Source organism: Nipponia nippon, unplaced genomic scaffold (assembly GCF_047370975.1).
Source record: "Nipponia nippon isolate SJK-2023a ecotype South Korea unplaced genomic scaffold, ASM4737097v1 scaffold_2, whole genome shotgun sequence".
NCBI lineage: Eukaryota > Metazoa > Chordata > Aves > Pelecaniformes > Threskiornithidae > Nipponia > Nipponia nippon.
Window position 1 is genome coordinate 33486718 of NW_028262336.1, and position 25995 is coordinate 33512712.

At 42.4% G+C, this 25995-nt stretch overlaps 1 protein-coding gene across 1 annotated transcript in view; it reads left to right on the forward strand.

The window, feature by feature from the left end:
* The window catches only part of PCP4 (Purkinje cell protein 4), a 56482-nt gene extending 39136 nt beyond the window's left edge, over positions 1 to 17346 (forward strand). The window contains exon 3 of the mRNA XM_087757566.1: positions 14802 to 17346. Coding sequence (XP_087613692.1) covers positions 14802 to 14929 — 128 coding nt within the window. The 3' untranslated portion in view covers positions 14930 to 17346. The remainder of the gene's footprint in view (positions 1 to 14801) is intronic.
* The last annotated feature ends 8649 nt before the right edge of the window (positions 17347 to 25995 follow it).

Sequence of the window (25995 nt, forward strand, 5' to 3'; positions counted from 1 at the left end):
GTGTGTGGGTTGGTGGTGGTTTTTTGTTTTTTGTTTTTTTTTTTGTAATTGTGCTTGAGATAAAGGATCAACACCCATTCCTAATTTTTTTAATGAAAAAACCCAAAACAAACAAAAAACCCGACAAATGAGTGAACATGTGTAGTGACCACCTGCCAAAATCCCTGCACAGGTTAATGCCATTTCTCTCTGTTTCACTGTCACTGTAAGACTTTTCAGCACAAGGCAGAGATCTACGAGGGCACAAAGCCAGTCAGAGACACACAGGGGAACATGCTGCATACTGGTCACTGTTGCTCTCTCACTCTCCTATTCCTCCATTTTGAGGCCATGTGTATTGTAAATATATTGTATTGTATATTGTGAATGTGGCTGCACTAAGGGTACTTTAGTAGGTGTGGTCACGTGTGAACCCTGTTAGGTGGGATTGCGAAGCAAAAGGAGGTGCTGCTGGACCAGGATGGGAGGGAGAAAAGGGCCAACAGTCCCTTGGGGAGAAGGAGGAGGCAGGAAATGCTCCAGGTGACAAAAGTCATTTGTTACAGCTCTGAGGGCTGGAAGGCAGCTTGGGTGGTGGGCCAGTGTGGTACTTCATAGCCACCGCTTTCATTGGCAGCTCAGAAATGCACTGCGCTTCAAGCATGTACAACCTTTCTTTGCGTCCTCAATGTACTGTGTGGGTTTGTTAAGTGCACCATCTGTCAGGATAATGAGACCGTTTTCACTTCCCTGCTTCATAACCTCCTGATATAGATGAAGAGCTAGGCCTTACATTCTTCTTTCACTGGGACTTTATTGGAAAACCATGCTTGCTTTTAGCAACATTTTCAAAAAAAAAAAGATATGTGGGTGTGACTAATCAATACATAGGCTATAAAAAGGTGGATGCTCCTTCTCCTTGCTACACACCTGAGAATAAGCCCACTGCAACCCAGTCTTGATGATCTACACTTTAGTCAGATGCTTGTCAGAACCTATAACTGCATTTTTATGGGAGAACAACCCCTTGACCCTTTACCTGAAATAGCATCAAGTTCAAAAGAGGATGTTGCTGAGTCAGTGCCTGGGACCTAGAAGGTTTGGAATTTTACTTTTTTATGAGATGGGGGAAAGGAAAAAAAAAAAAAAGTAGAAACAGGATTTGTAGTACTGTCTAGTGCCTTTGGTGCCTGACCTTGCTCATTAATCTCTGCTACTTTGAAAAGGCTTGGAAAATTACATTACCCTATACCATCAGTCCTCACTCAATAAATACAGACACTAAAGTCAGGGATGAGAAATCCCACAGAGCTTTGGTATTGACTTGTTAGAATTCCAGGCTTTAGCCTCACAATACAGTAACTGTGTATAAGTAATGAACAAGCTGCTGAGAAGGACACCTTGCCCTTGTGGATTCATTCCCCACTCTTTTAGAGAATCTATTCATTGCCATTTTTTGCTCCCTTATGCCAAACAGTAAATTGTCCTATGTGCCAATAAGGTCTCTTCTATTACTCTGTGAGAGGAAATTTGTGGAAGAGCAGAGCTATGCTCACGTTCTGTCTCAGAGCCAATAGTCCTATCAACCTTAGCATCAGTTTCTACAGTAGGGGAGGGAAAAGAAAAAGAGGAAGACAAGGGTGTATGCAGGGGGTTGTATTTCTTCCATTAAGGAATGATGAAGCAGTAACTTGTGTGCTTTGGCATTTAAGGAACATGTGTGTATGCTTGTCCTGTAAAATCAGAATTCTCTATTGAGTGCACATCAGCTAAGATTTCAGTGTAGAAGCTGTGCCTCCTCCTTACCTGCAGGTGCTGCACAGGACCCAGGAAGGAATGAGAGGGAAGTCATGTTGGGGAACTGTAGCAGGAGGTAGTCACTATGGTTTTCAGTGCACTTCACGCAGACTATAATTTTGTGTCAGTGGGGGCCTTCCTTGGCTTGGATCAGCAATGAGAAGCACGACTAGCAATACCTTTTAAAAGGTACCTGTCTTCTCCAGCACATCCAATACATCTGACTCACCCATTTTGTTTCTTCTCCTTTATGTAGGCTTTGTCCTGCCTTTGACACATGCTAGGTGCATCAAGGTTCCTTTGAGCATCTCCACTCGTCAGCAGAATGGCAGCAGCCATCACCTGGCTCATTATTAGCTAAATAGCAGAGCAGAGATTTGGTGTTTGCAGTAGCTTGCAAATTCAATTATAGTTCTCACAGCAACTGTCATTTTGCTGCTTGTTCATATGAAGCATTTGATATTGCTTGTTGTGGTGTTAACTGTAATCCCTTATTAGGGAAATATAAGAAGTCTTACTGATGTACGCTTAAAAAAAAAAGGCTTTCGAGCATGAAATAGTCTCTCCATAGCATGCAGACACATGTACATGCACAAAAATTCGCTATCCTTGAAATAAATTGAAGGGATAGCAAGAGGTGCTGATATAGGTTTTTTGTCTGTTCAACTATATATCTATAAAAAGAGAAATGTAGGCAGACTGTTCAGTCAGCTCCTGAGGGAACATGAGAGGATCCAGATCAGCTGCACAACTGGCAGCTTCACTGGCAATCTCAGCAGAGGGAACAAATGCTCGTTTTGACCCTCTGTTGAAGGTGAGCTGTTCTCTCCTTGCTAGCAATGGGATGGAAGCACACAGATGGAGTAGTGTGAGAAAGGTATGCCTCTATTTTATTTTCTTCCTTCCTGAAGAAAATAAGATTTCTTAGCTGCTACAGTTTCAGTGTAGTACCTTTCATAAGGGCTAAATAATTTATTTGATGAGAAAGAATTTCACATGAAATAGCAGATAAGTGTGTTCAAGTGAAATTCTACAATGTGTAGTTCAGGCACCACTCAGGCTCAGAGAATGTTATTGATTTGATTAAGTACCAATGTGTACATCTGAACTAGTCACCCTGAGCTCCCTTTATAGGTAATGGAGAACTAGCCAGTATAGGAAGGGGATGCAAGGGTGACATTCATGCTATCCTAAAACATCTGCTTAAAGTAGGTCAGATGGATGGCACCCTTGGAGTGCCTGTTTTTCTCCAGTAGTTTCTTTCTAAAGTGAGCTGCTGATGAGCTCCGATATAAACACTTGCAAGTTTTTTTTTTGTATGGTTGTACTTGATGATCTTAAAGATCTTTTCCAATCTAAATGATTCTATGATTCTAAGTTAGGTTAGGTGAATTTTTCTCAGGAATTGGACAGAGCTTTTTATCTAGAATCCATTTTTTAGATGTTCAGCCTAATGAGCTTCTGCACAACATGTAACATGGCTTTCCAAATGGCTGTTGGGCAAGACAGCCTGGAATACACTGACAACACCCTCCAGCATATAATTCCATCTCATCCTCTTTCAGAGCCATATTGCCACAGGATCTTCATTTGTCGCCCCCTTAGTGCTGTTTCAGTGCTATCATGCATTCTCCTGAGGTGCCCCTCTCTTCCTAAGAAAGTTAAGCAAACCAGCCTGCAGGGGAAATAAACATATAATGTGTCTTTTTGTGTTCAATGGAGACATGGTAAACTCAAATTAATGATTCTGTTTGGATAACAGCCCAAGCAAAAGAAAACAGTGGAAATTTCCTAGAAACCTCCTGCAACAGAATTTCTTTGCTTTATGGTGGAAAACTACAGCTGGGTAACCGCTTTCAGGAGTCAGAGACATTAAAATTCTGTACCTTTTGTGAGAGAATTTCACTATACAGAACAGCCAGTAGGACTACTGGCCAGACTGCATCAATCCAGCACTACATCTGGTTGCACTTGAGGATGCTGGAGCAGAAGTTACAAAGCCAATTGGTGCAGGAGCATGTAAGATCTACTGGCAGACTGAGTGTCATGGTAAATTGATGTCTATCAGAGTATGCTGGTCTTTCCTCAGACTGTGACTGAACTACCTTGGAGCCTCTCCAGAAGCCTAGGGTTTATATCCATTGGATCTCTGGGGCTCTGCTGATGGGATGAGTTTGGTTTTATGGAGGGGTGACAAAATTTATTTTGCCAAATACACTCCCAAAAGAATCTCTTAGAGCATGATTGTTCAACTCAGTCTGTGGGCAGCATCAGGTACTCCGTGACAATTTTGTTCTGTCTCCAAAGGATTCCAGATGCTTCCTTGGGCATTTTTAACGTTACAAGGTCCACTTCTATCTGCAAGACTTTGAGAATGGCCCAACTGCCTCCACAAGCACCGCCAAGCTGACACATAGTGCAAGATGTTAAAAAACCATGGTACATACTTGTATTAAAGCAGTGGGGTTTTAATGGTGGGATTGTGCCAAAGTAATTATCTTATTACCAGCACAGAACAGTGCCCACGTTCATGCAAATAAAAGTTGCAGTGCTTGGACATAAGTTGTTTGTTTCTTGCATTTAATCTATGCAGTAAAGTAAATGCTTCTTATAGATAATCTTATTTATAAGGTGTTTTTGATACCATGCAGTAAGGCATACAAGATACTGAAATGACTCCTTTGCTTAAGAGTGTAATATTGAATGGCAAAGCTCAGTTCTTATACCTTACACTGTCCACTGCTGAGTGTCTGATTAAATACTTTGTAATTAAAACCTGGTGATGGATTTTACAAGAGGCGAATATCTTCTCACTGTGACTTTCCAAGCTCTCATGTAACAGTTTTTATTAAAGTTCCTGTGAAAACTTAAAATAGCGCTCTCATTAGTTGCTAACAGAGATCTGCCAGTATACAATGATGCCTAGAAACTGCCCTTATTTTCCACTTTGAAGATGAGCAGGGCAAAATCTCGCTCTTCATTTTCTTCATTTTGTGTGTGAAGAGAAACACCTTCTGACTCCATACCATGGTTCTTTTGATTGACTTCCCTCCTTTTTCTGATTGACAGGTTTTCCTTTGTAACCTATGCCATCTTCCCCAGCTCATCTCACTTTGGCAGTGCATGAATTTGAGCCCTCTTTTCTGCTACTTCTGTGTGGCATATTGTGATCACTGCCATTTCTCTGAGCTTATTCCCTAGCTACTCTTATAAACTGTAAAGGGAGAGGGGGCGGGGGGGGAAGCGAGGCCGTTACACAACACAAGGGAGGCAGTATCACGTTGGAAGATGAACATCCCTGTTTCACATTTTCCTTGCAAGGGGTCTCAGGTACTGTTGGTCATCACATAATTAATAGCAAGCGCCAAATCATTTCGAGTCAGTTTCCTAGAGCTACGAAGTGTTTTGAAGTGCTGGAGGCTACATCTCTATTGGAAAATAAAATGGCTAAAGCCTTTTCTCTGACTTTGATGCAAAGTGGTGCAGCGTGGCTTGCATCGGTAGGGCTAAACTCTCTTTCCCTCAAAAACCCAGGGTGTTCTCATCCACCCTGCCTGCAAGGTAGGGTCCTGGCCATGCTATGCGGCCACAGTAGCCAGGCTGGAACAGTCCCAGACATGCCAGTGACTGTGCCGAGTATTACATGCTCTAGAGAAGCTGTGGATGGTGCCTGAGCAATAGCGTGGCCTTGGCTAGTGTGCTGGTGTAGCCATAGCATAGGAGGTAGCCTTGAGGAAGTTCTGTTGTTATTTTAGACTTTATTGCTGAAGACACTTTGCAAAGGTCATAGTACTGAGGGGCAGCGGAGGTGGGAGAACTTACTGTTCTGTATTTGCAACCACATTAGGGTTCCCAGCTATGACTTGGAGTGCCTGAATGCTACCATAATAGGAAAGTAACCGATCATATATTAATCAAGCAGTTGACTAGCGAGGCAAGGAGGCGGCTTGCTTCACGCACTACTGAAATGCAGCTCTTTCCACAGTCGAACAGCAAAGCTGTTTAAAGGCACAGTGTTTACTGAGGAAGGGAGAACTGGAAATTGCACAGGAAATTAAAAACACGTCATAACAATTCCTGTTTAAAACTTAGCTAGAACATTGGGGATCACATGCAGCTGCAGAAAGAGACTCCCATAAATTTGGACTGAATTTGTGAGGAGGATCATGGCACTCTCTCCTGGAGGAGAGGACCTGGGGCTAAGTGTATTATCCCTGCTGGTGGGGCATCGTTCTGCAGTGACAGAGGCACCTGACTGTGCCAGCACTTGATCCCTAGCACCACTTCGGTTTAGCTGCCAGAGGCTTCCATTGCATTTGCCAGGCAGTCTAGCACTCCTCACATGCAGCTTTAGCTAGTAAGGGATGAGACTATACAGCTAAGATGGCCATTTTAATTTGCTATGTTCCTAGTTAAACTTCCACAAAGTTTGGTCTCCACACGGGGATGTGAATTATGGCCTCTAATTTCATGCCCAGAATACCTTGTAGATCCCCATTAACACTTACGTACCTGTCTATGCATCAGTTATGCCTTTGTAAGCCATTTTAAAAGTCTGTGATACATTAATTATTTTGAAGATGAGGAATGATTGCTTAAATAATCTTAGCATTTAAAGAAAACCAATATTTGCCTCTCTATTAATTGTTGAGCAAAACCAATTCATCTGTAGTTGGCTACAAATTAGCTGAAAATACAATTTTTGTAAACTGTATGTATTACTATTCCTTTCTGTTTCATTATGTTACCCAATATACATAATTTTGTGCTACTTCCTTTATCTTAGGTCAGAAATAGTATTGAGGCTCTCCAACATCATTACAACTAGGAAAAAAAAGGTTAATCAGACACTTCAAAAGCCTCATGCCGAAATAACATTTTTAAAATGATAAAAGAACAACCACTATTTTCTACAGCAAAACTAATTTTTCAAATTTGAGATAACAACACTGCATTACAAAAGTAAAGGTCAATTTGAAGAAGAAAGGATTCTGGTTGCCTAATGAAGTCATCTTCTTTATACCAAACTGTAATTTACAGTTGAATCGAAAGATGTTAATTCTTTTCTGGTTTGCTTTGAGTGATATTAAGGGGCCGGTTGGTGTGGTTCAGATAAAAATAGCTGTTACATTTAATCTGATCGCTAATGATAACCTTTATTTCCCTTCACACTGTGCTTTTGAAGTCACAGGAGACTGCTGAGCTCCAGGGTTTGCTCTTAAGTTTCAGAGATGGTTGCTGTGTGGACGTTACACTTCTCCAGCGGCTTCCACCTTCAAATAACTGAACGTGGAAAATGAACACCCTTGTATAAACCCATAACCTCCCCCACCGTCAAGTGCCTGCCTACTGACACTCAAACAGAACAGGCAGCCCTTGACTTTGGAAGGTGGCCTTTGAATGTCTGAGTTCATTATGGGGTGAGGAAACAAGAACAAATGTAGTGATGTAGTCCTTGTCACAAAATGAGTATCTCGCCCTGCAGCATTTTTAATGAGTAGGAAGCAAAATTATTGTGTTATTCCTAGGCTAATTAGAGAAAATTTCTGTCCTTAAAAATGAAGTAGCTGAACGTTTGAGTTGGATTATCTATATAACAGTCAGATTGTGATACCCAGTTGCGCAGAAATGGATAGAAAGGGGAAGAAGACAGAATTTCTGTCTTGCATAGCCCCATGATTGCTGCTCAGAGGACTGAAGGGATTGTGCCTCTTGTGGCTGAGGAGGTCATGGGGCCACAAGACTGTCACAATGAGGTAATTCCATGGAGGCCTGGTACTGCGGTAGCATTATGCTAGCGTGTTGGTAAAGCAAGTAATTACAAGGCTCCCAGGAATTCAGGTCTTTTTGCAAATGACCACCAAACTGGAGATTAGCCAGTAATATCGCAAGAACCAATGGCTTTAAATTACTGCATCAATCTAGGAAAGTTGAACCAAAATTTCATAAAGTTTTCTGTTGTGACATCAGGAACATGCATGTGAAAAAAGTAATCTCCAAGAGTTTTGTGCCTAGACACTAACTCAGGAGGCAGACAGAGCTAACAGAAAGGCCAATAATATCCTGATGCAGTAAGGTCATTCTAGACAATGGGAATATTGCATCACACCAGCAGCATCATGGAGTCTGTCCCTCAAAATGCATAGTACTGTGCTAATGAGCTTTCATCAACGCACTGTGCTGTAACAGGCTCCTGATATAAATAATTCTCTTTGGACCATCCCATCACTGGAGGGACGCTGAGGCAAAGTCCTCACAGGAGCCTGCCTCCCCAGTCCACAGCTGCAAGCTATATACACTAAGCTAGTGAGGTTGCAAAACCAGTTCAATGCTCAAGGCTCTGGGCAATGTTTGTTCCTGATACCACAGAGAGCAACAAACTATAGTTGCTGAGCTGATGATCTCAGAGAGGCCTCTACTTGGCATTTCATTCAGCAAAAGAAAAGGCTAGGAAATAAATAAAAGAAGTCAAGGTCAGATTAAGGCCCTCTTCTGCATGCCAATACTACCTTCCTTTCTTCTCTTGGGCTTGGGTAACATCCACTCCCTCAACATTGCCATCTTTTCAGCTGCCTTTTCAAGTGAGAGTCTGCTAGGGAGCAGCAGGGTGACCAAAACAAAGGCTCAGAGCCAGCCTGCTGGGTAATGTGTCCCTGGCAACTGACTGGAGAGTTTTCATTGTTGAGAAGTACACTGTCTCCTTTCTTCAGCCATAAGGTCAGTTATGGTGTTATTTTTCCTCACCTTGCACAGAAGGAAAAGGCTAGATTGACTCCCCTAGAAGAAGACGAGACCCTGTCTTTCACTTCCTCACCCCTCAATTGAACACAGAGCGGGAAGAATGGTCACGTCAACTCTTGGCTTTCAAGACTGGCACCTGTAAGGGGTTAAATCTGGCCTCCTTACACCTAAGCACCCATATGTTTTCTCTAGCTGGCTGGTTGCTTTGTGGAGACTAGTCAGATAAAATGACTCTTCCCATCACATAAAGATAAAGATAATGCTCCATGTGAATGTCAACATCCATGAGATTCCTGCCCATTTTGGTCCTCTTTAATTAGGGACTGTTCTGCCTCATTGGACAGACTGGTGTAATAGCTTGGGATCAGAGTAGCATAAAGATTGTCACAGATTGAATGATCTTTTGAGCAGTGAGAGGTAATGATCCTGCCTGAGGCAAAATACCGCTTCAGGCGTGTTACGGGACACTGTGATTCTGTCCCACGCTTCATTTAGTCTTTTTCCAAATGCTGCAGTTTAGCCCCTGAAAAATGCAGTATTTTTATGACTATAGTCCATTTTCAGTATAGTCCCATAATTCCTGTTGGGTGTGGGCTGGCTGAGCAGGGGCGGGGGATAGCACTTAAGACATGACATGCCACTTAGAGGCTCCAGCCCATGCAATTTTTCATGCTGAATGTTTTTCCAGAAGGTGACAAGTAATCTCCATTTCATCTCGAGGATGGAGAAATTCTGAGGATAAAGAGTGAGTCCTCTTTTCCCCAAGTCCATCCCACCAGCTTTTGCCCTTCCATGAACACTTTTAGGAAAGACTAGTCTGTTTACCCTGTGTTCAAAGGTCACAAAAGACTGCTTTTGGCCCATATGGAATAAGCATTTTTTTCTTTTTCCAGTGTTGTCACAATTCATTTTACTTTATAGTTGAAAAGTAAATGAAAGAAATAGCTGAAGGCATACTTGTGAATAATTACACTTGCACCACATTTCTTGAGAGTTTGCTGGGTAGATTTGTGTGTAAGATTTGATTGTTTTCTTTGTTACAGGCAGCTTCATTATCCATCCAGTGTTTGCAATAGATTATGAGGCACTGTAGCAGGTTACGGAGACAGCATTCTGATGTTTCATCTGGAAATGGAATAAATAGATCTTCAATGGCAACGATGTGAAATGAGCTTTCAGGGTGTTAGATTTGGAAAACAGCTAATTAGATGCTGTTTCAGGCTCTCCTGCTGGGATGACTGTTGCGTATACTGAAGTAAAATCTGCACCCTGCAAGTTGCCTCAGTCTTTAGTCCTGCAAAGTAGTCTGTAGCACCAGACTGGTGCTGAGGCATGGGGTGCTCCTTATGATGGTGGGACTCATCAAGCAGTTGATGTGCTCCAAAGAGTTTGTTCCACCACAACTCAGATTTGCCTGAATTGACACATGGCCACAGTCAGTCCACATTGAACACATGATTTTGAAAAACTCATCAGATACTAGACTTTTGTTACAGCCAACCCATGACTTTTGTTATGACCAGCTCCCCTGCTGGTGGTGATTAGAACCCAGCAGGAACACATACTGACTCCCCTGGCTTGTCATGGCATGTTCAGAAGAAGAGTGGGAGTCACTATCTAGGAGAGGGAATTTGGACTAAGTATGAAGAAATCTTTCAGGGAAAGCCTTGAAATAGCTGAGTGTAGTGAGAAAGGTTAGGGGGTTTATTTTTTATGGTGCTAATGAAACCAAATCCCCTCAGAAAGTGGAAAGTGCAGGCCAGTGCTTGTCACCCGTTTTGTATTTCTGAATCCCTTAAAATCACAAGTAGCTTGTGAATTGAAATCTACTGACAACAGTCTTGTTCCTCCTAGTTTCCTCATGTGAGCCTGTGGTCCAGGGAACCTAGATATCTATGTGGAAGAAATCTTCACATACTCTAGAAAGTGCACATATCAACAAAAGTGTGTGTGTGTGACTGAGGATGGGGAGGGAATACAGATCTACCTTTACTACTACATAAAGGTAGCTTAGAAAAAGGTGGCTTGTTATCAGACAGAATGGTTGGCCCCCACCAGTAAGAATGAAAAAAGAAAGTCCAAGAGTAAAGCCTGGGCTTAATTCATAGAACCATAGAATGGTATGTGTTGGAAGGGACCTTGAAGGTCATCCAGCTCTAGCCCCCCTGCCATGGAGGGTGCGAACTCATGGTCTCAACTCTAACTAACCAGTAAAACAAAACCAGTGTCACTAGCAGGGTGTATTATATTTTAAATCATTAGTCTACTTTTAGTAAAGCAACTCAAGGTAAAAGGTAAAATCTTTTTCCCTTAGCATAGACAAAGCCAAAGAAGGCACACCACTTAATTCTCTCTCCGGATTCACAATTCATCTGTTAAAGTATCTGTGTTGTGACAGTCATCAGCAGAAATTTTTTTGGGAAGAACTCCAAGAAAATACACTCCCAAAATTTAGGAAATACGCCATCCAGCTCTTTTCAGTTTAACACGGGACTTAAAACTCTTTAAGCAAATATGTCTGTGTATTTCTATATACATACATATATATTCTATCTATATATATTCTCTCTCTATAGATATATATGCATATATTAGGGTCTAGAGCACAAGTCTTATGAGGAGCGGCTGAGGGAGCTGGGGTTGTTTAGATTGGAGAAGAGGAGGCTGAGGGGAGACCTTATCGCTCTCTACAACTACCTGGAAGGACGTTGTAGTGAGGTGGGGGTCGGTCTCTTCTCCCTAGAAACAAGTGAGAGGACAAGAGGAAATGGCCTCAAGCTGCGCCAGGGGAGGTTTAGGTTAGATATTAGGAAAAACTTCTTCATGAAAGGGTAGTCAGGCAGTGCAACAGGCTGCCCAGGGAAGTGGCTGAGTGCCCATCCCTGGAGGTATTCAAAAGACGGGTTGATGTGGTGATTAAGGACATGGTTTAGTGGTGGACTTGGCAGTGCTAGGTTAACGGTTGGACTCGATGATCTTAAGGGTCTTTTCCAACCTTAACGACTCTATGATTCTCTATATATTCAAATGCGGGTATACCATACATGTATATAGAAAGATAAAGATGGGCATAGGGAGAAAGAAAACACAGGTATGTCATCTATATTATATATAGATGATATACATGTTGTATTATAATGTATACTATGCATATATGTGTAATCATTATATATATGTTTCCATACCATCTATAAGCTAACAATGAATTTCTTCATTACCCATATAAATGTCTTGGCCCTTTTGAACACTTCTAATTTCTTAATCTACAAGTCTAAATCATGACTGAAAACTTCTCATCCTACCATTTCTCCTTAGTGATGAAAGAGTTCATAAGGAATTTTGGTTTTGATTTCAACAAGAATGGGTCAAAAAATAAAAGGAAGTTAGATAGATCTTAAGATATGGTAAATTATTGTAGATCTTCAGGTATGGTAAATCATTGTAGTACAACTGATTTTAAGGCAGTGATGATGATTCACATCAAGCAAAGATTATCTGGCCTGGAAATTCTAGAGAAAAATTATACTAAATGCTGGGTGTTCTTAAGTCTATAAAATCTTAAATTGCTGAGTCACTACTGCAAGTTAACATACTGCTAAGACTTGGATGTAACAGGAAGTGAGTTGTACAAGCCAGATTTCATCAGGAGGTATGAAAGCAATTGTGTCTACTCATCCATCTATCTGGCTTTCCTATTGACATTTCCAAGGGACAGTAATTTAGATATTGAAAAGCTAAAATTGATGCATAAACTCCACTTTTGTTTCCTGCTGTTAAGACTGGCAGCTGTGTCTAGTGAGTGGCTAGGGAGGAACCTAAAACTCAGAATGTTACAACAAAAATTAAAATCATCAAGCAATGAGAAGACGTTAGTCTCATCAATTTCAAAACTGATTAAATGCTTATTACATTACTAGTATAAACATTTTGATAAAATATTTTGATAAAATATTTCTCCATAAGAAATGTTATAAGTGATAATCTCCATAAGTGATACTCTTTTCTTTAAAAAAAGTTAATAGGACCCTATTAATAGATGAGGAAAGATTCTGACATATGGACAAGTAAAACAGTTTTTATTTTCTTATTACTGATATCAGAAAGTGGTTACTGTTAGAGCTAGCTGATCAGGCTATTGATTTTTTTTCACTCAAAAATTTCAGATGAAAGGTCTATATGTACATGTTCTGACTGAAAAGTCTTAGTTTTTTACAGGACTCTTTAAAGTCCTTTTTTGGTTTGTTTCCATATAAAATGTTGTGATTTCTTGTCTTAGTTCCTTTTAACCCATAAACACCAAATCAAAACCAACCCCCAAAATACCAACAAAATGGTACTAAGTCGTTGTGAAAATGATAATTCCTTTTGAAATTTGATTAAAAAAAAAAATCTCAGTTTCTCTGCTGTATACACAGCAATGTAGAGGAGATGGTATCTGGCAATAGGAAAATTTTCACAAAGCATTGTTGCGTTATAGTTGTTAGTTTAGGAACTGGTACAGACATTTCTGTTTCTTTAACAAGACACTCTCAAGTTTCAGTATATAACGTGGCTTTAATGGGAGAGTTCAGTTTTCTCTTTAGCTGTGTCAACAGCTTATGAGCATAAGGAAGTCACTTCTGACCTTCACCTCCCTTTCCCCATGAAAAATAAGACAATAATTGTATTTCTATACTTAAGGTGGTTGTGTTGCTTGAATAGTTAGACAAACTGTGCAGATTCTTGGATTTAATGTCTGTGAAAGTGTGACGTAATGTTAGTATGATTCATTTTCTTCCATAAAATCTTCATTTTGATAACCTAACTTTTCATTGTACTGTATAATCAAAGTTTTGGTAAGCTCTCAAGCTATTCTTCCTCTCCAGACTTTCTCGTTCTTCTAACATTTTCATCTTTCTTCTTAAATGTTCTTGAAGTAAAACAAAATATTAAGTGAACATTTCTTTTATGTTAACATAGCTGCATTTATTTGGTTACTGTAGTTAGAATAAAATCAGTATGGAATATGTGAATACCTCCCCTTTAAATATTTGCCCAGTTTAGAGTGGATTCTGGTCACGGAAAACGGACACAAAAATCGAGTTCTGAACAAGAAGTAAAGGCAAGAAGTACTGCAAGACTCGTGCTAGAATCATGAAACAGTACCTGTTTTCTAGTGGGAAAGAGAGAGAGAGTGGGGAATAAGTTTCTTTTCATTTTAACAATACATTGAAAGTGTTCCCTTGATTTGCATTAATGGTACTTGGGGATAAGCATCTGGAGGTATTAATCTCAAGAATAAAAAGCAAAGTGGTTCAAAATGGGTGAATTCCCACAGCTGTTTTAAGCAGAGCTGTCTACAGACTCCTGGCATGACGTTCACTGCAGGACTGGGATACAACGATTATATAAGTGAGTTTAACAAACAAGTTTATAGAAAAGACAAACTCAGAGGTATGACGAGGTTAGTGGTGTGAATGTGTGTTCTCACTTTGTTAGTCCAGACAGATTAGGGTTATCTTTGCAATGAGGGCAGGAGTTTTCCCAGGGCTGCATGTTTAACATGTAGGTGGATGAAGTAAAATTCAGCTGTCAGCTGGGTTGTCCATGTGGAAGCCGAATGCAGTTGAACCAGAAGCTGAGGACTGGGGCTAAAGGAAAGCTAAGAGCCAAGGATCGGGGCTGAAAGGCAACATCAGAGCCTGGAGAGAAGTGAGGGAAGCAGTGCAGTGGCAGAGAGATTGAACATAAATGATTCAAAGGGGAAGAGCGGTACGTGTTGAAAGGGATGGGGCAGGAAACGAGTGGAAAAGGATGGAAATTTGCCTTAGGAACTATTATCTCTTCCTCTAATGCAGGAGGTGTGATAGGAACAGGGTCTAAATCCCTACTTTAAAATATTTTAAGGTGCCTTTGTTTTAGAATAAACATGGGGACATGAGTAACTTCTACCTGCAGGGTGGCACAGGAGGGTCCCTCTGCCCCTCACTGTTAGCTCCCTGGGCAGGAGAGGGCTTGCTCAGATGTCAGGGCGATGCTCCATGACTGCCGAGCACCGTTTGGATGTCACTCCTTGGTGCCCAACTACCAACGGGCTGTGACATTGACTCTGCCGTTGGGAGAGGGTGGGGGATTTGATCTGCTGTGTTTGCCGAAACTGGTCCCAGGTTTTTTTCTGAATATGCTCCCCATCGTCATGGCTCTGTGTGTGAAGGAGAGAGGGGCAGGGTTTTTCACCTGTGCTGTCCAGTGGTTATCGCTGTTTGAAAAAACTCTTGATGTTTTGTTTTGTTTTCTTTGAGCAGATGGGCAGAAGAAGGTTCAAGAGGAATTTGACATAGACATGGATGCGCCAGAGACAGAGCGGGCGGCTGTGGCGATACAGTCCCAGTTCAGAAAATTCCAGAAGAAAAAAGCGGGGTCCCAGTCTTAGTAACTACCTCACAGCTTTAAAGAAAGTAATCCTGAAATGATTTATCAAGAAAATCAGAAATAACACGAAGATGCATGTACAGAAATTATCAATATTTAAAACCCCATTGGCAGATAACAAACCATGAGCTTGTGTGTGACTTCATCCCAGATGTTTCACGCCCATTATCCTCTGTAACTCACCATTTTACTTGATGTTGTAATAAAAAGTTAGGGTGAAGTAATTAAAGTGTCTGCCTTCATCTGTCTTTTCATATTAATCCAGCAACCACAGCGTTACAAATGAACCCAGCCCAGATGCCTGTTTTCCTCTTCACGTAAAGCTTGGAGACATAACAGCACCGTATGTTACCAGGTTTTTGCTGAAGGGTGAGAGCGTGCATCTCAGCCCTGCTTACCTCATTTGGAGAATTCCAGCTGCCAGCCAAATGTGACAATAAAATTACTTTCTTGTAATGAGCTGAAAGTAAAAGTTGCAGACAGAAGCTGGCATGAGGGGAAGAGGTGTAGGAAGCAGTGAGCAGTTTATTTTTGTCTTGCAATTATGCCGATAAAGTGGCTTAAGTGGGGAAATTGTCCCTGTCCTTCCTCCTTGCATGATAATGTTCAAAGTTACCCAGCTTGGACCACATTGACTGTTATGGAAAAAAAAATGAATCAGACACAAAATAAAAAAAACAATTCCAGAGATCTGTGGAAGTTTTTTTTTTTTTTAATTTGTAAAAATAGAAACTGACCCTCTAAACTCTCTCTTTGATGCAGCTTGTCACTCTCTTCATTATCAGTAACTATTACTATCAGTAACTATTTACTATCAGTAGCTATTTCTATGCCATTTCTCTCTTTTCATATTATTTTCAGTATTTGATGAGTAAATCGTACCAGACTCCCTGTCTCCATTTGCACTGTTCTGTATTCAACTTTATATGAGCCCCTTACTTTATCACTGTATTAGCCCAGTTTTTGATTAACAAAAAGCAGCCACAACAATGTCTGTCTTAAATTGGCAAGTATTTCTATTTTCTTCCTGTTGTAAAACAATAACAGATGAGTTTCAGGCTGGATCTAAGTAAGGATCTTGCCTGGCTTCAGACCTGATCGGGAATTGGCTGCCCATATAGTACACAAGGAAGGTTCAGAAAAGGTTTAAACGAGTACCTTGTACTCAGAAAAAGGAGCTATTTAGATTGAGCAAGTGGGACACACACTACAGAGACACGTAAAAAAAATCTCATCCTCTTCTTGGCTTCATCAGGAGATTTAGGGGTTCCAGTAGGCATCTTTGTCTCTAGGGAAATCAGAGACAGAAGCGTTTTCTGAAGGACCAGTGTTTGCAGTGGTTCTCCAAGAAGGCAGTGTGAGCCTCACCTCCAGGCTGACAGAGGCAGGCGTGCTGAGTGGTAACAGCCTGCCCGCCTTTAACTGAACAGCCTGGAGCTGGGTCTCCTTCAGGTGTGAGATATCCAGGTATAATGCCCAGCTCTGCCTAGAGGGATTCATTTTTTCCTCTCCCATCTCCCACAGGAGTATTCTGATCACCAGGGCAAAGGACACGTAGTCCTTTTAGTCATAAGTTAGTCCCTTCATGTAAACAGAAAGCTACGACCAAGGGGTAGGAATAGAGGGAAAGCAAGGATCTCATGCTGGTGGCAATCGCTTCCCATGAGAGCCCACCCTAGCAGCGATACTGGAGGGGTGCAGAGCTGTGCCTGAAAGGCAGGCTGTGGCACGGCAAAGGGAGGACCCTCAGCCTTAGGCAGGTTAAAGCACTTATGGTGCTTGGCAACAATTTAGTGAGGAGCCCAAACCTGATGGTGATGCTGAGCAGAGGAAGCCTTGTGGATCCTGTAGGCGATGTAGAAGGCATGTGCAGAGGCAACGTGTGAGGTGCTTAATAAGTACAGCAAGACTGGGTGGCAATGGACAGGGCTTTTTAGATCTTAGTTCGAGTGTAAACATCTAAATGCTGCCCAGACCCTGCCTGAGGCACCTCTGCCTATGTCAGGTCCCAGCCCTACGCGTGACTTACCACACATCACCTGTAATGTCAGAGTTCAAGCTGCAGCTCAGTGCTTTCACTCTAGGAGCATATTTTAGCAGCACTGTTTCTCTGCATTTAGGGATTTCACAAATAAACCTCAAATAACACTGCTGCTGTGCTCAAAGTGTGGTTTGTGGAGGCCACAGATTCCCCAGTTGTCTTTCACAGAGACTGCTCACCATATAATAATCACCTTAGAGTAATGATTTTAAAATTGTAATGAGCTTGGATTGTGTTGGTGCCGTTTTGTTTAGATGAACATATATCTGTAATAACGGACTGCATTTGTGTTCTGCATTATGTCATTTGAAATAGCATGAGCTGTGTAATGGCTACTTAATTGAATAAAAACTATGGGTAAGCACTAGGCTTTTATATTCAATCTGACATTCCTTGGACTTAAATTTCCTACACAACAGGAATAATCATATGGTTGGGACACAGAGAATACAATTACATTCTTGAAGCAGAGCAACAAGGGCTGTTAGTAAATGAATTATGGCTCTTTCAGCGCAGGGCTATTCTTTAATGTGAAGTTCAGAGTGCATCTTACAAATACAGTCTTAATATACAGTGAAACATAATGAGGAAGTAGCGAACTGGCATGAAATTTGGATTAATTGTGGCTGCCCCTGTCAGACAATTTCCTTTTTATGAAAATGTGTTTGCATCACTGATTCAGTTCATGTTCCCGGGAGAGGAGAGCTTTCTCACTCCTGAGTCTTGCTTTTCATTGATCTTTTGTTCATATCCAAGGTGGCAGTTTTTGATTTCCTTTCTTACCACTAATTCATACTTTTCAAAGACCTATCTGGATATGGCTGAGGTGAGGAAAGGAGTTTGATTCAACCAGGAGCTTCACTGAGATAGGAAAAAGGGAACACTTACACATTCCAGGTATTATATGGGTCTTTTCCAAACACTTACTGAGCTTTCTAGTTAACTGGCACTACCTAGTTGGGAATAACCAAGTCATGGAAAGCAAAACTCAAATTAGGTGGATATCTGTGCCGATAAAGCAAAAGTTTCCATAAGTACCATGAAAGGTTATTCAGAGCAATAGGTTTTGCAGGAAACAGGGTTATCACTCCCACCATGTACACCCACACCCTCCCCAGACACATCCATACTGCTTCTGCTCCAAATTACTGTCAGATTGTCCCAAAAGAGAATAACCTACAGTTGAATGATCTGAACAATTGCCTGAGCCTTAGAAATCCTTTGTTCACATCGTTGCCTGGACCGTAAAATAACCTGTAGAAGTAAACAGCAAAGGAGACTATTAGAAGTAAAGAAACGCCATCAGAAAGCACAAGAACGCCTACATGAGGAAAACAGCAAAAGATGTGAATTCTAACAAGTTAAACACAGAAAGGCAAGCCAAAGCCATCCTGCAGCTTGCTGAAGGTACAGAGTTATAAATGAAACTTTTTTCAGACTGGTAGCCTACTGGAGAACTGTGGGGATGTGGGGAAGCAGGGGCATTGCAGAAAGTAGAAATAAATCTTGCATTAAAGATCAGAGCAGAGGCTCCCACAACAGGGGTCTTTTTTGTGATAACTCAACCTGAGGAATTCATTGTCAAACTGAAATGTCAGTAGAAGAGAGTTTGGAGTAAACGGACAAAATTAATAACAACAGATCAACCAGGACTGGATGAGATTCACTCACATATTCTAGAGGAGCTCAGATACACAGCAGCCGCCTTGTTCAACCCATTGTGCACGCTGGCCTCAATTCCAGGGGAATAGGTGGTGGCGAATTAATAACAGATTTTAGGAATGACTCTAGGAGGATTCAGAGATTTACAAAGACTGTCTTCATTAGATGGCTTAAGAGAAACTATGATATGATGTAACACAATTGTAATACATCAACACCAGCCTAGCTGTGATTCACAAATTTGGTCACTGGTGGTCACTGATGGAGTAAATGGGTGGGTAATGGTAACCCAGGTGCACCTGGATTTTCAAGAAGTTTTGACAAGGACTCTTGTGAATGCCTCTTAGAGAAATTAAGCTGTCTGGGAACAAATGGTCAGGTCCTCTTGCTGAAAAACAATTGGTTAAGGGACAGAAGCCAAAAGGATGGGATGGCATATCCAGTTCTCACAGGAGTGGGGTGTCACCAGTGGGACTCCAATGGTATCTCTATCATGCAATGTCCTTACTAATTACCTGAAAAGAGGGATGAAAAATGAGATGACAAATTGTTATATCAGTTTTTTCTACATGAAAAATCCCATTCCTTGCTCCTTAGTTTTATGGAATGCTTCCTGAGATACATGAGGAGAGGAAGGTCATGTCAAGGCCATGAAGGCACTAACAGCCCTGACTGTCCTTGTCCACCCCTGGGGCTCCCCCCACCCTGACCATGACCCAGAACCCCATGTCAGCCTCCGGGGCCATCAGCCCCTGCCCCAGCAATACCACAGCAGGGCCAGTCTCCAGCTCCCCACAGCCCTGCCTGGCCCAGCCATGGGCCCTGGCTGAGCCAGGCCCACCTTGGGGCCCATGTCCTGGCCTTGGCCCATCCCAAGGGAGGCATCTGATGCCTGGGGCTGGAGTTACCCTGGTGCTCCCTGGCTGCCCTGCTCCTGGCTGGAGCTCTGACGATCCTGGCCCCAGGGAGCTGCCAGCGCCACTGTGCCTTGCAGTCTTCCTGTCCACATTAGGGGTCAGTCCCTCTGCATATCCCAGTGTCCCTCCCAGGGAGGAGAGAGGGACGTAGTATGAAGGTTGTACGTATGAAGGTCAGAGACCCCATGGAAATCAGTGACTTTCCCCTCCCCTGGCTTGTTTGCCCTCAGTCACCTGAGCTGCAGCACAACGCAGATCAATGTCATGCTTCGAGCCCAAGAAATTGGCAGGATCCCCCAGGCAGGTCCATGGCGGGTGCGGCAGGGTGCCCGCTGGATTCCTGGCGGCGAGGCATGCCCACCAGCCTGCTCACTGGAATGGGCGTCAGCAGCGGCTCTGTCCTCTGCTCCAGCCACAGTGCAACACCTCAGCTTGCAGCCTGCTTGAAATTGCTCCAAATTACGTCGCCTGAGCACAGCAGCCCAAATATGTCAGCAAAGGCATCCGCCGGAGTACGCAATGGAAGCAGACAGGTGGAAGGGAAATCTCTGAGGAAAAGAGGAGCACAGCTGGGAAGGGCAAGCGCTGCCGAAACTTACTGAGCCATCTGAAGGTGATTTCTCTTCAGCTCAGGTAATTGACTCCTCATGTCCAGCCTGTTTCAGGGCTCACATCTAAAGAAGCACAGGCTCAAAGCTGGCCGCTGCCAGGAGGTGTATATGTAGCCTGGTGAATCTTACCTGCCACCCGGCGCTTCCCAAACACCAGCCCGAAGCCCACTGGATCCGGAGGGAATGTGGAGCATTCCCACAAGAGATGGCGAGTGTTGCTAACGGCCATGGTCCCTGCTCATCTGCCTCAGAAGACCAGGTGGAGCTTGTCACAGTTTCTCCTTCATGAAAACAAAAGCTTGAGGGGTGTGTGTGTGGAGGAGGGAGGACATGGTACTCACCCAGGCAGTGTAACGGCCCACATTTGGGACGTGGCTGGGATGCACATCTCACCCTCTGTGGTGGTGCTCTCATATGGGCATAACCAGAGGCCTCTGCATCTGAGCGGTGTCTTAGGTGCCCTCTGCTACCCTCAGTCATTACCTGCCAGCTCCTGTTTTAGCCCTGGCAGCTGACTGTGGAAACTTCCAAAATAAATAAAGTCCCAGCGGTTCAGCTGAATCACCACTGAAGGCTGTTTGGGCTAGGTTGCTTAATGTTTCCTTAAGACCCACAAGCTAGCAGATGCCTTGCAGCAAGCAGAAGCTTCCTACGGTGTCTCCTGACAGTCAGCAGTTTGCCACAAGGCTGCAAGAGATGCTCACACTCCAGTGTCATCTCGGTGCCATGACTGTATGGCAATGTAGAAATACCTTTATATCCATTATTGATCATTTACCACTCACCACAGTTTTCACCTGATCTGAAATCTTTTTGAATGTAGTTATCACAAGCCCCAGGTCACTGGACAGGTCTGGGCTGGCCCATTATTTACTGGCAGTTCTAAGGGATACAACAAACTTCAGGTTTTAATTATGGTTTAGCCTAAATTAAATATTTTTTTTTTTAATATCAGCTCTATACACATGATCAAAGCTTGATGGGAAAAAAAGGAGAGTGTATTATTGGTATGATTACATTAATATTTAGACATCCATCTCCTGTAAATATTCAAATGCACATATCCTTCCCAATCTGAAATCAGCAGAATTGACTTGTATTGGTTTATATGATCAAGACAACCTTCACAGTGAAAAGATCTAGGAACTTACCCTAAAAAGAGAAGCCATGCTACTTCTAGTCCATTGAAGTCTAGTCACGAATGGGTTATTTAGCTCAACTCTTAAATTGTGGCAGTGCTTTTTTTTCTTTTTTTTTTTTTAATCCCAAAACTCTCCCTGACAGATGGCCTCCTGCCTTTTAGTATCTCTAGTGATGGTGAGGCTAAAACCTTCCTTGGCAGCTTGTTCCATGGCTGAACTTTTCTTAAAGCTATAAAGGTTGGTTTATACTTAACCTAAATCCTCCCTCCTGCCATTTAGATTAATTTGTTCCAGACCAACTATACCCAGTTTCCCTAACCTTATCTTGTAGGTCACCTTTTCCAACCTTTTTCCTCATTTTTTGTTATTCTCAGTTGAACTCTGCCAGTTTTTCTGTGTGCCTGAAATGAAATGCATCCATCCAAATGAAATGTAACCAGTGCCAAGCACAGCAGCATAATTATCTTGATTGTTTTACAAGTGATGATCCCCTCACCACAAATTTACATGGCTTTTGGCATTTTTTGTGACAGCATTATTTTATTGTGTTATAGTCAAGAACATCGTTTCCCATGAATATGGAGCCTCTCTGCAATCTCTCTGTCTAGTCAGGATTTTCCCCTTCTTTTCTACAAGAGACTATATTGGCTGTAAAACACCTTTCTTAATTTTATAGTCCCACTGCACCTTTGCAATCCTGGTATGATACAGAAATCCAGGTAAATGTCTTTATCTGCAGTTCTTTGGCCTCCAAATCAGGGAGGAATGGTAATTGGTTCAGACTTTTTTTGTGCTTTCCCCTTTCCTATTACTAAATTATCACAGTCAGGTGCAGACATTTCAATGATTTCTAAATCAATTTTTTGGAAGTTCAGAAAAGGTTTCAATGACTTCCTATCTTATTCTTGAAAGTTATCTTGCCTTTACTTGTGATGACTAATTATTTCATAAGAAAAGTCTGAATCTCCATATCTAAAAATAGCTCTTGAAATAAGCCTGAGGACTCTTGCCCCTTCTCACTGTGTTGTGATTTAATGCTCCTTCACAAAGGCCAAACTGATACTATTACTCACATTCAGTAGTAGTTTCCACCATAAATATTTCCACTGAAGTCTTCAGGACTAATGTGACAGAGAGGGGGTGCATGAGGGGGTGAGCTGTTGGCCTCATCAAGTACACAAAGTATAGTGACTTTCTGTACTTAGTTTGCAGCTTTTGGCAAAATTATATCACTGTTTTTCTTTAACCATTGTAATATCTTCTTGGGAGCCATGTCCACATGTCATACAGTGAATGATATAAAAAAGTAACCACAAGATGGTGGCAATGATTAATAACAACAACAACAACAATAATAACTACAGCAAGGGGAAAGCTGACACACCTGCAGAAGACTGGCATGTCTTCCAAACACATTAAAATAGTTCAGATCACACACATGAGCCACAGTGACACATTTCTTTGTGTGGCATGGGCATACTCATAATCTTCCTCCTAGTGTGGCCAAACTCAGTTGTTGTGGTGGCAGCAAATTGGCTCCTCTCAGCAGCAGGGCCCTTGCTGGTCACGTCCCTGCTGTGCCATGCTCCTGCCCAGGGTTGGTGCAGTCTCATTTTCCCCACTTCTGCACAGGCGATGCAGTGTTGCCCGCAAGGCAGACGTGGGAAATGTGTCTGGTCCCCACTTTAATATCACATGGAGGTACATGAGTCCCCTTTGTAAGACTATGTTTTGTTTGTTTGTTTTACATCTCTGATGATTAGCAGATATTTAGACAAAACTCAGCCCGGTCCTGCAGAGCCTTGAGGTGGGGCTTGCTTGCAGGGTAATTCATTAGCTGATGGGAGCACACATGTGCCTGCCTGGCTGGGCACCTGGCTGACCTGAACTGGCAAGCCTCATTGCCAAAACAGCAGTCAGGCCAAAAATAAGCATCAGCAGGAGACCTTTTAGTTGATCAGCCACAGGGCTGTGGAGTCGACACACTCCCCTAAAGCCCAGAGCGGTCCCAGCACTGAGCACTGCTTGTCGGGCCCCAGCAACTGGGGAAGAGGACAAAGTGGACACAATGGTGGGAGATGGTAGCAAAGCGTGGGAGCAGGGGTGAGTGAAGGCGATTGCTGTAGTGGAAAGGGAAGGGTTATGGGAAAGGTGAAGGGGATATATGTAATGACAGTGCATTAAGGAGGAGGCATAGGGTGTGGATAGAGAATTACAGCAGGAAGGGTGGGTGGAGGGGGAACGGTGGCGGGGAAGGGAGTTGATTGCCTAATGTTGAAGAGCTGGAGCATTTCATTTCGCACTCACTCTTTTGCTGATATAATGAATTACTTAAATACTTCCTGTTCAGTTATGTAAAACTAAACAGTATAGTGTTGTCTGTAGGGGATACCTGGGCAACACTGCAAGCGCTGAGGCATTGCAATGTGTTCAAGTTATGCAAGGCAATTGGCAAGCATTTAGGGATCACAGCTGTGCTGTGTAAATTCTGTCTTAGAGTTAAAAATAAAAATCTCAGTATTTGATCAGTCATGCTGTAGTTTGCCCTATAGACTTTCCACTGACATATGGTACCTACAGTCTCTGGAGAACACCCGAAACATCTCTTGCATCTAGGGCCTAAAAAGTGAATTGGGAGACATCATATTCAGAGAAATTAAAATCAATGTTCAGAGGGAAAGCAATTTTATTCCACTAGAATTCTTCTGCCATCAATATTCCCCTGGTCATAGAGGCTTTTTCTTTACAAAGGATAAGTTAAGGCAATCAATTGTTTTTTATCTGGTAAATGAAAATGGATAAAATACAATTTGGAAGTAGGTAAACACAGAAGTCATTTTCCACTCAGCATTAGCTTACATCTCAATGGACATTAGACCTGTGTTTATTGAAAGATAGGTTATTGCCTGGGACATTGGGATTTTAATAGAATGGAACACAAACTCCAGTTTATTGACATCTGCTGCATAGCAAAAAGATGGATGATTAGCTCCTCTATTTCTGCTCTTTTTCAGTATTGCTGTGCGGATGCACACAAGGGAAAAGCATGCATTATGCATCATATTCTATATACTTTTATACAAAAAAAGTAAACGGCTGTTTCATAGTTAAAGAAGCACTTTCCACTAATGTAAGTTTTTCTTGGCAATAGAGAGCTACCTACGTTTGCTCCATTCTTGCACATGTACATGAGTTAGTGCCCATCATCTGAATTAAAAGTCCATTATCTTCATTCTGTGCCGCACATTGAAATCGCAATCCTGAAAGCTTTGTAGTCAATAAGACTAATTTAAATAAGTAATTTTCAATAGTATTTATAGTTTATAGCTGCCAAAACTTCAAGGTTAGGACTAGCAACAAAGAAAAAAGTAAGAGAGTAAAAGTAAAAAGAATAAAGGAAATCCTGAAAGTATCCAGTGAGAAGGGGAATTCTCTTGATGACATTTTTTTGCCTGCATAGAAGCAGGCAATTCTCCTTTGAGGAAACAAACATCATTTTATCATTTTGATAAACGTCCCTTTTTCATCTGCACAGCATTCCTTCAGTGCCAATGCACAGTCAGAGCTCTGGCTCAAATGTACACCAGCGATGTGCAGCTGCTACACAGGAAAGCAGGCACTGGAGAACAGCCCTGGGTGCACCAGTGTGCAACTTACACTTTGTTTCTGCCCTTGAATTTTATTTGCATCGTGTGCCACCTCCCTGCGCAAGCAGCCCAGCAGCGTGGAGCAGGGGGCTGGGCTGCAGGACTGCAGCACAAGTGAGGCTGGGCTGCAGGACTGCAGCACAAGTGAGGGTGTGCTGCATAAAGGTGAGATAAAACTCTTGGATCTGCTTCCTCACTGCCAGTACTGAAAGTTACCACCTCAAAATTTATGACTCTGTGTCTGTCTGAGAGTCTCGTAAAACTCAGCCTCCCCACAGCCTGCTCTTGCTGGTGGATGCAGCATGCCTGCAGGCATGGGTGGGCAGCCCACCGGCAGCTTTGGTGAGGTGTATTGTATTCCCACACAACAAGACCTAAGTGATAACAAAACACGTCGCAAAGTGTGTGTGTGTGTGTGGGGAAGCGACTGCTTCATTCAAAACGATATTCATCAAAAAACCTTGAAGACATCACCAAGAGCCCTTTGCAATTCACATCCCTGCAGAGCAGCAGCCTGCTTGCCAGTTGTGGAGTGTCCTTCCAACTCTCTGCCTTGGAAATAGCTGACAATATGTAGGTGATGGATCTAAGACTTGCAAAATGCCACTGAAAAATGTTTTGCATCTCAGGAACACGAAACCACATGGCCAAGGAAGACACGTTTACACAGAAAGTTGATTTCTCAGCTGCTGCAAGTCTTTCAGGGAGTGCCTTAGCTATTGTGGCATGAACAGGCACACACTTGTGTTGGTTTTTCTTTGTCCTAGCAACCAAATTTCACTCTCTCGATTTCCCTGCTACTTCTTGCTAAAACATTCCCAGATGAATAGCTTTCCTGTTGATACACTACAGATAAGGCTTGATTGGGTTGCTGGAGTCAACATTATTATTTTTAGACAGTAGGCTGAGACCTCTATTGTGAATCAACTTTAAAAGGTTACTTTTGTTTGCACACTTTAGGCTATGTTATTCCCTCTTGTGAATCCATTTTAGTGTGCTCTGTCAGCACCGGTATTCTTTAGGTGAGATGATTAGTCAAGGCCAGTT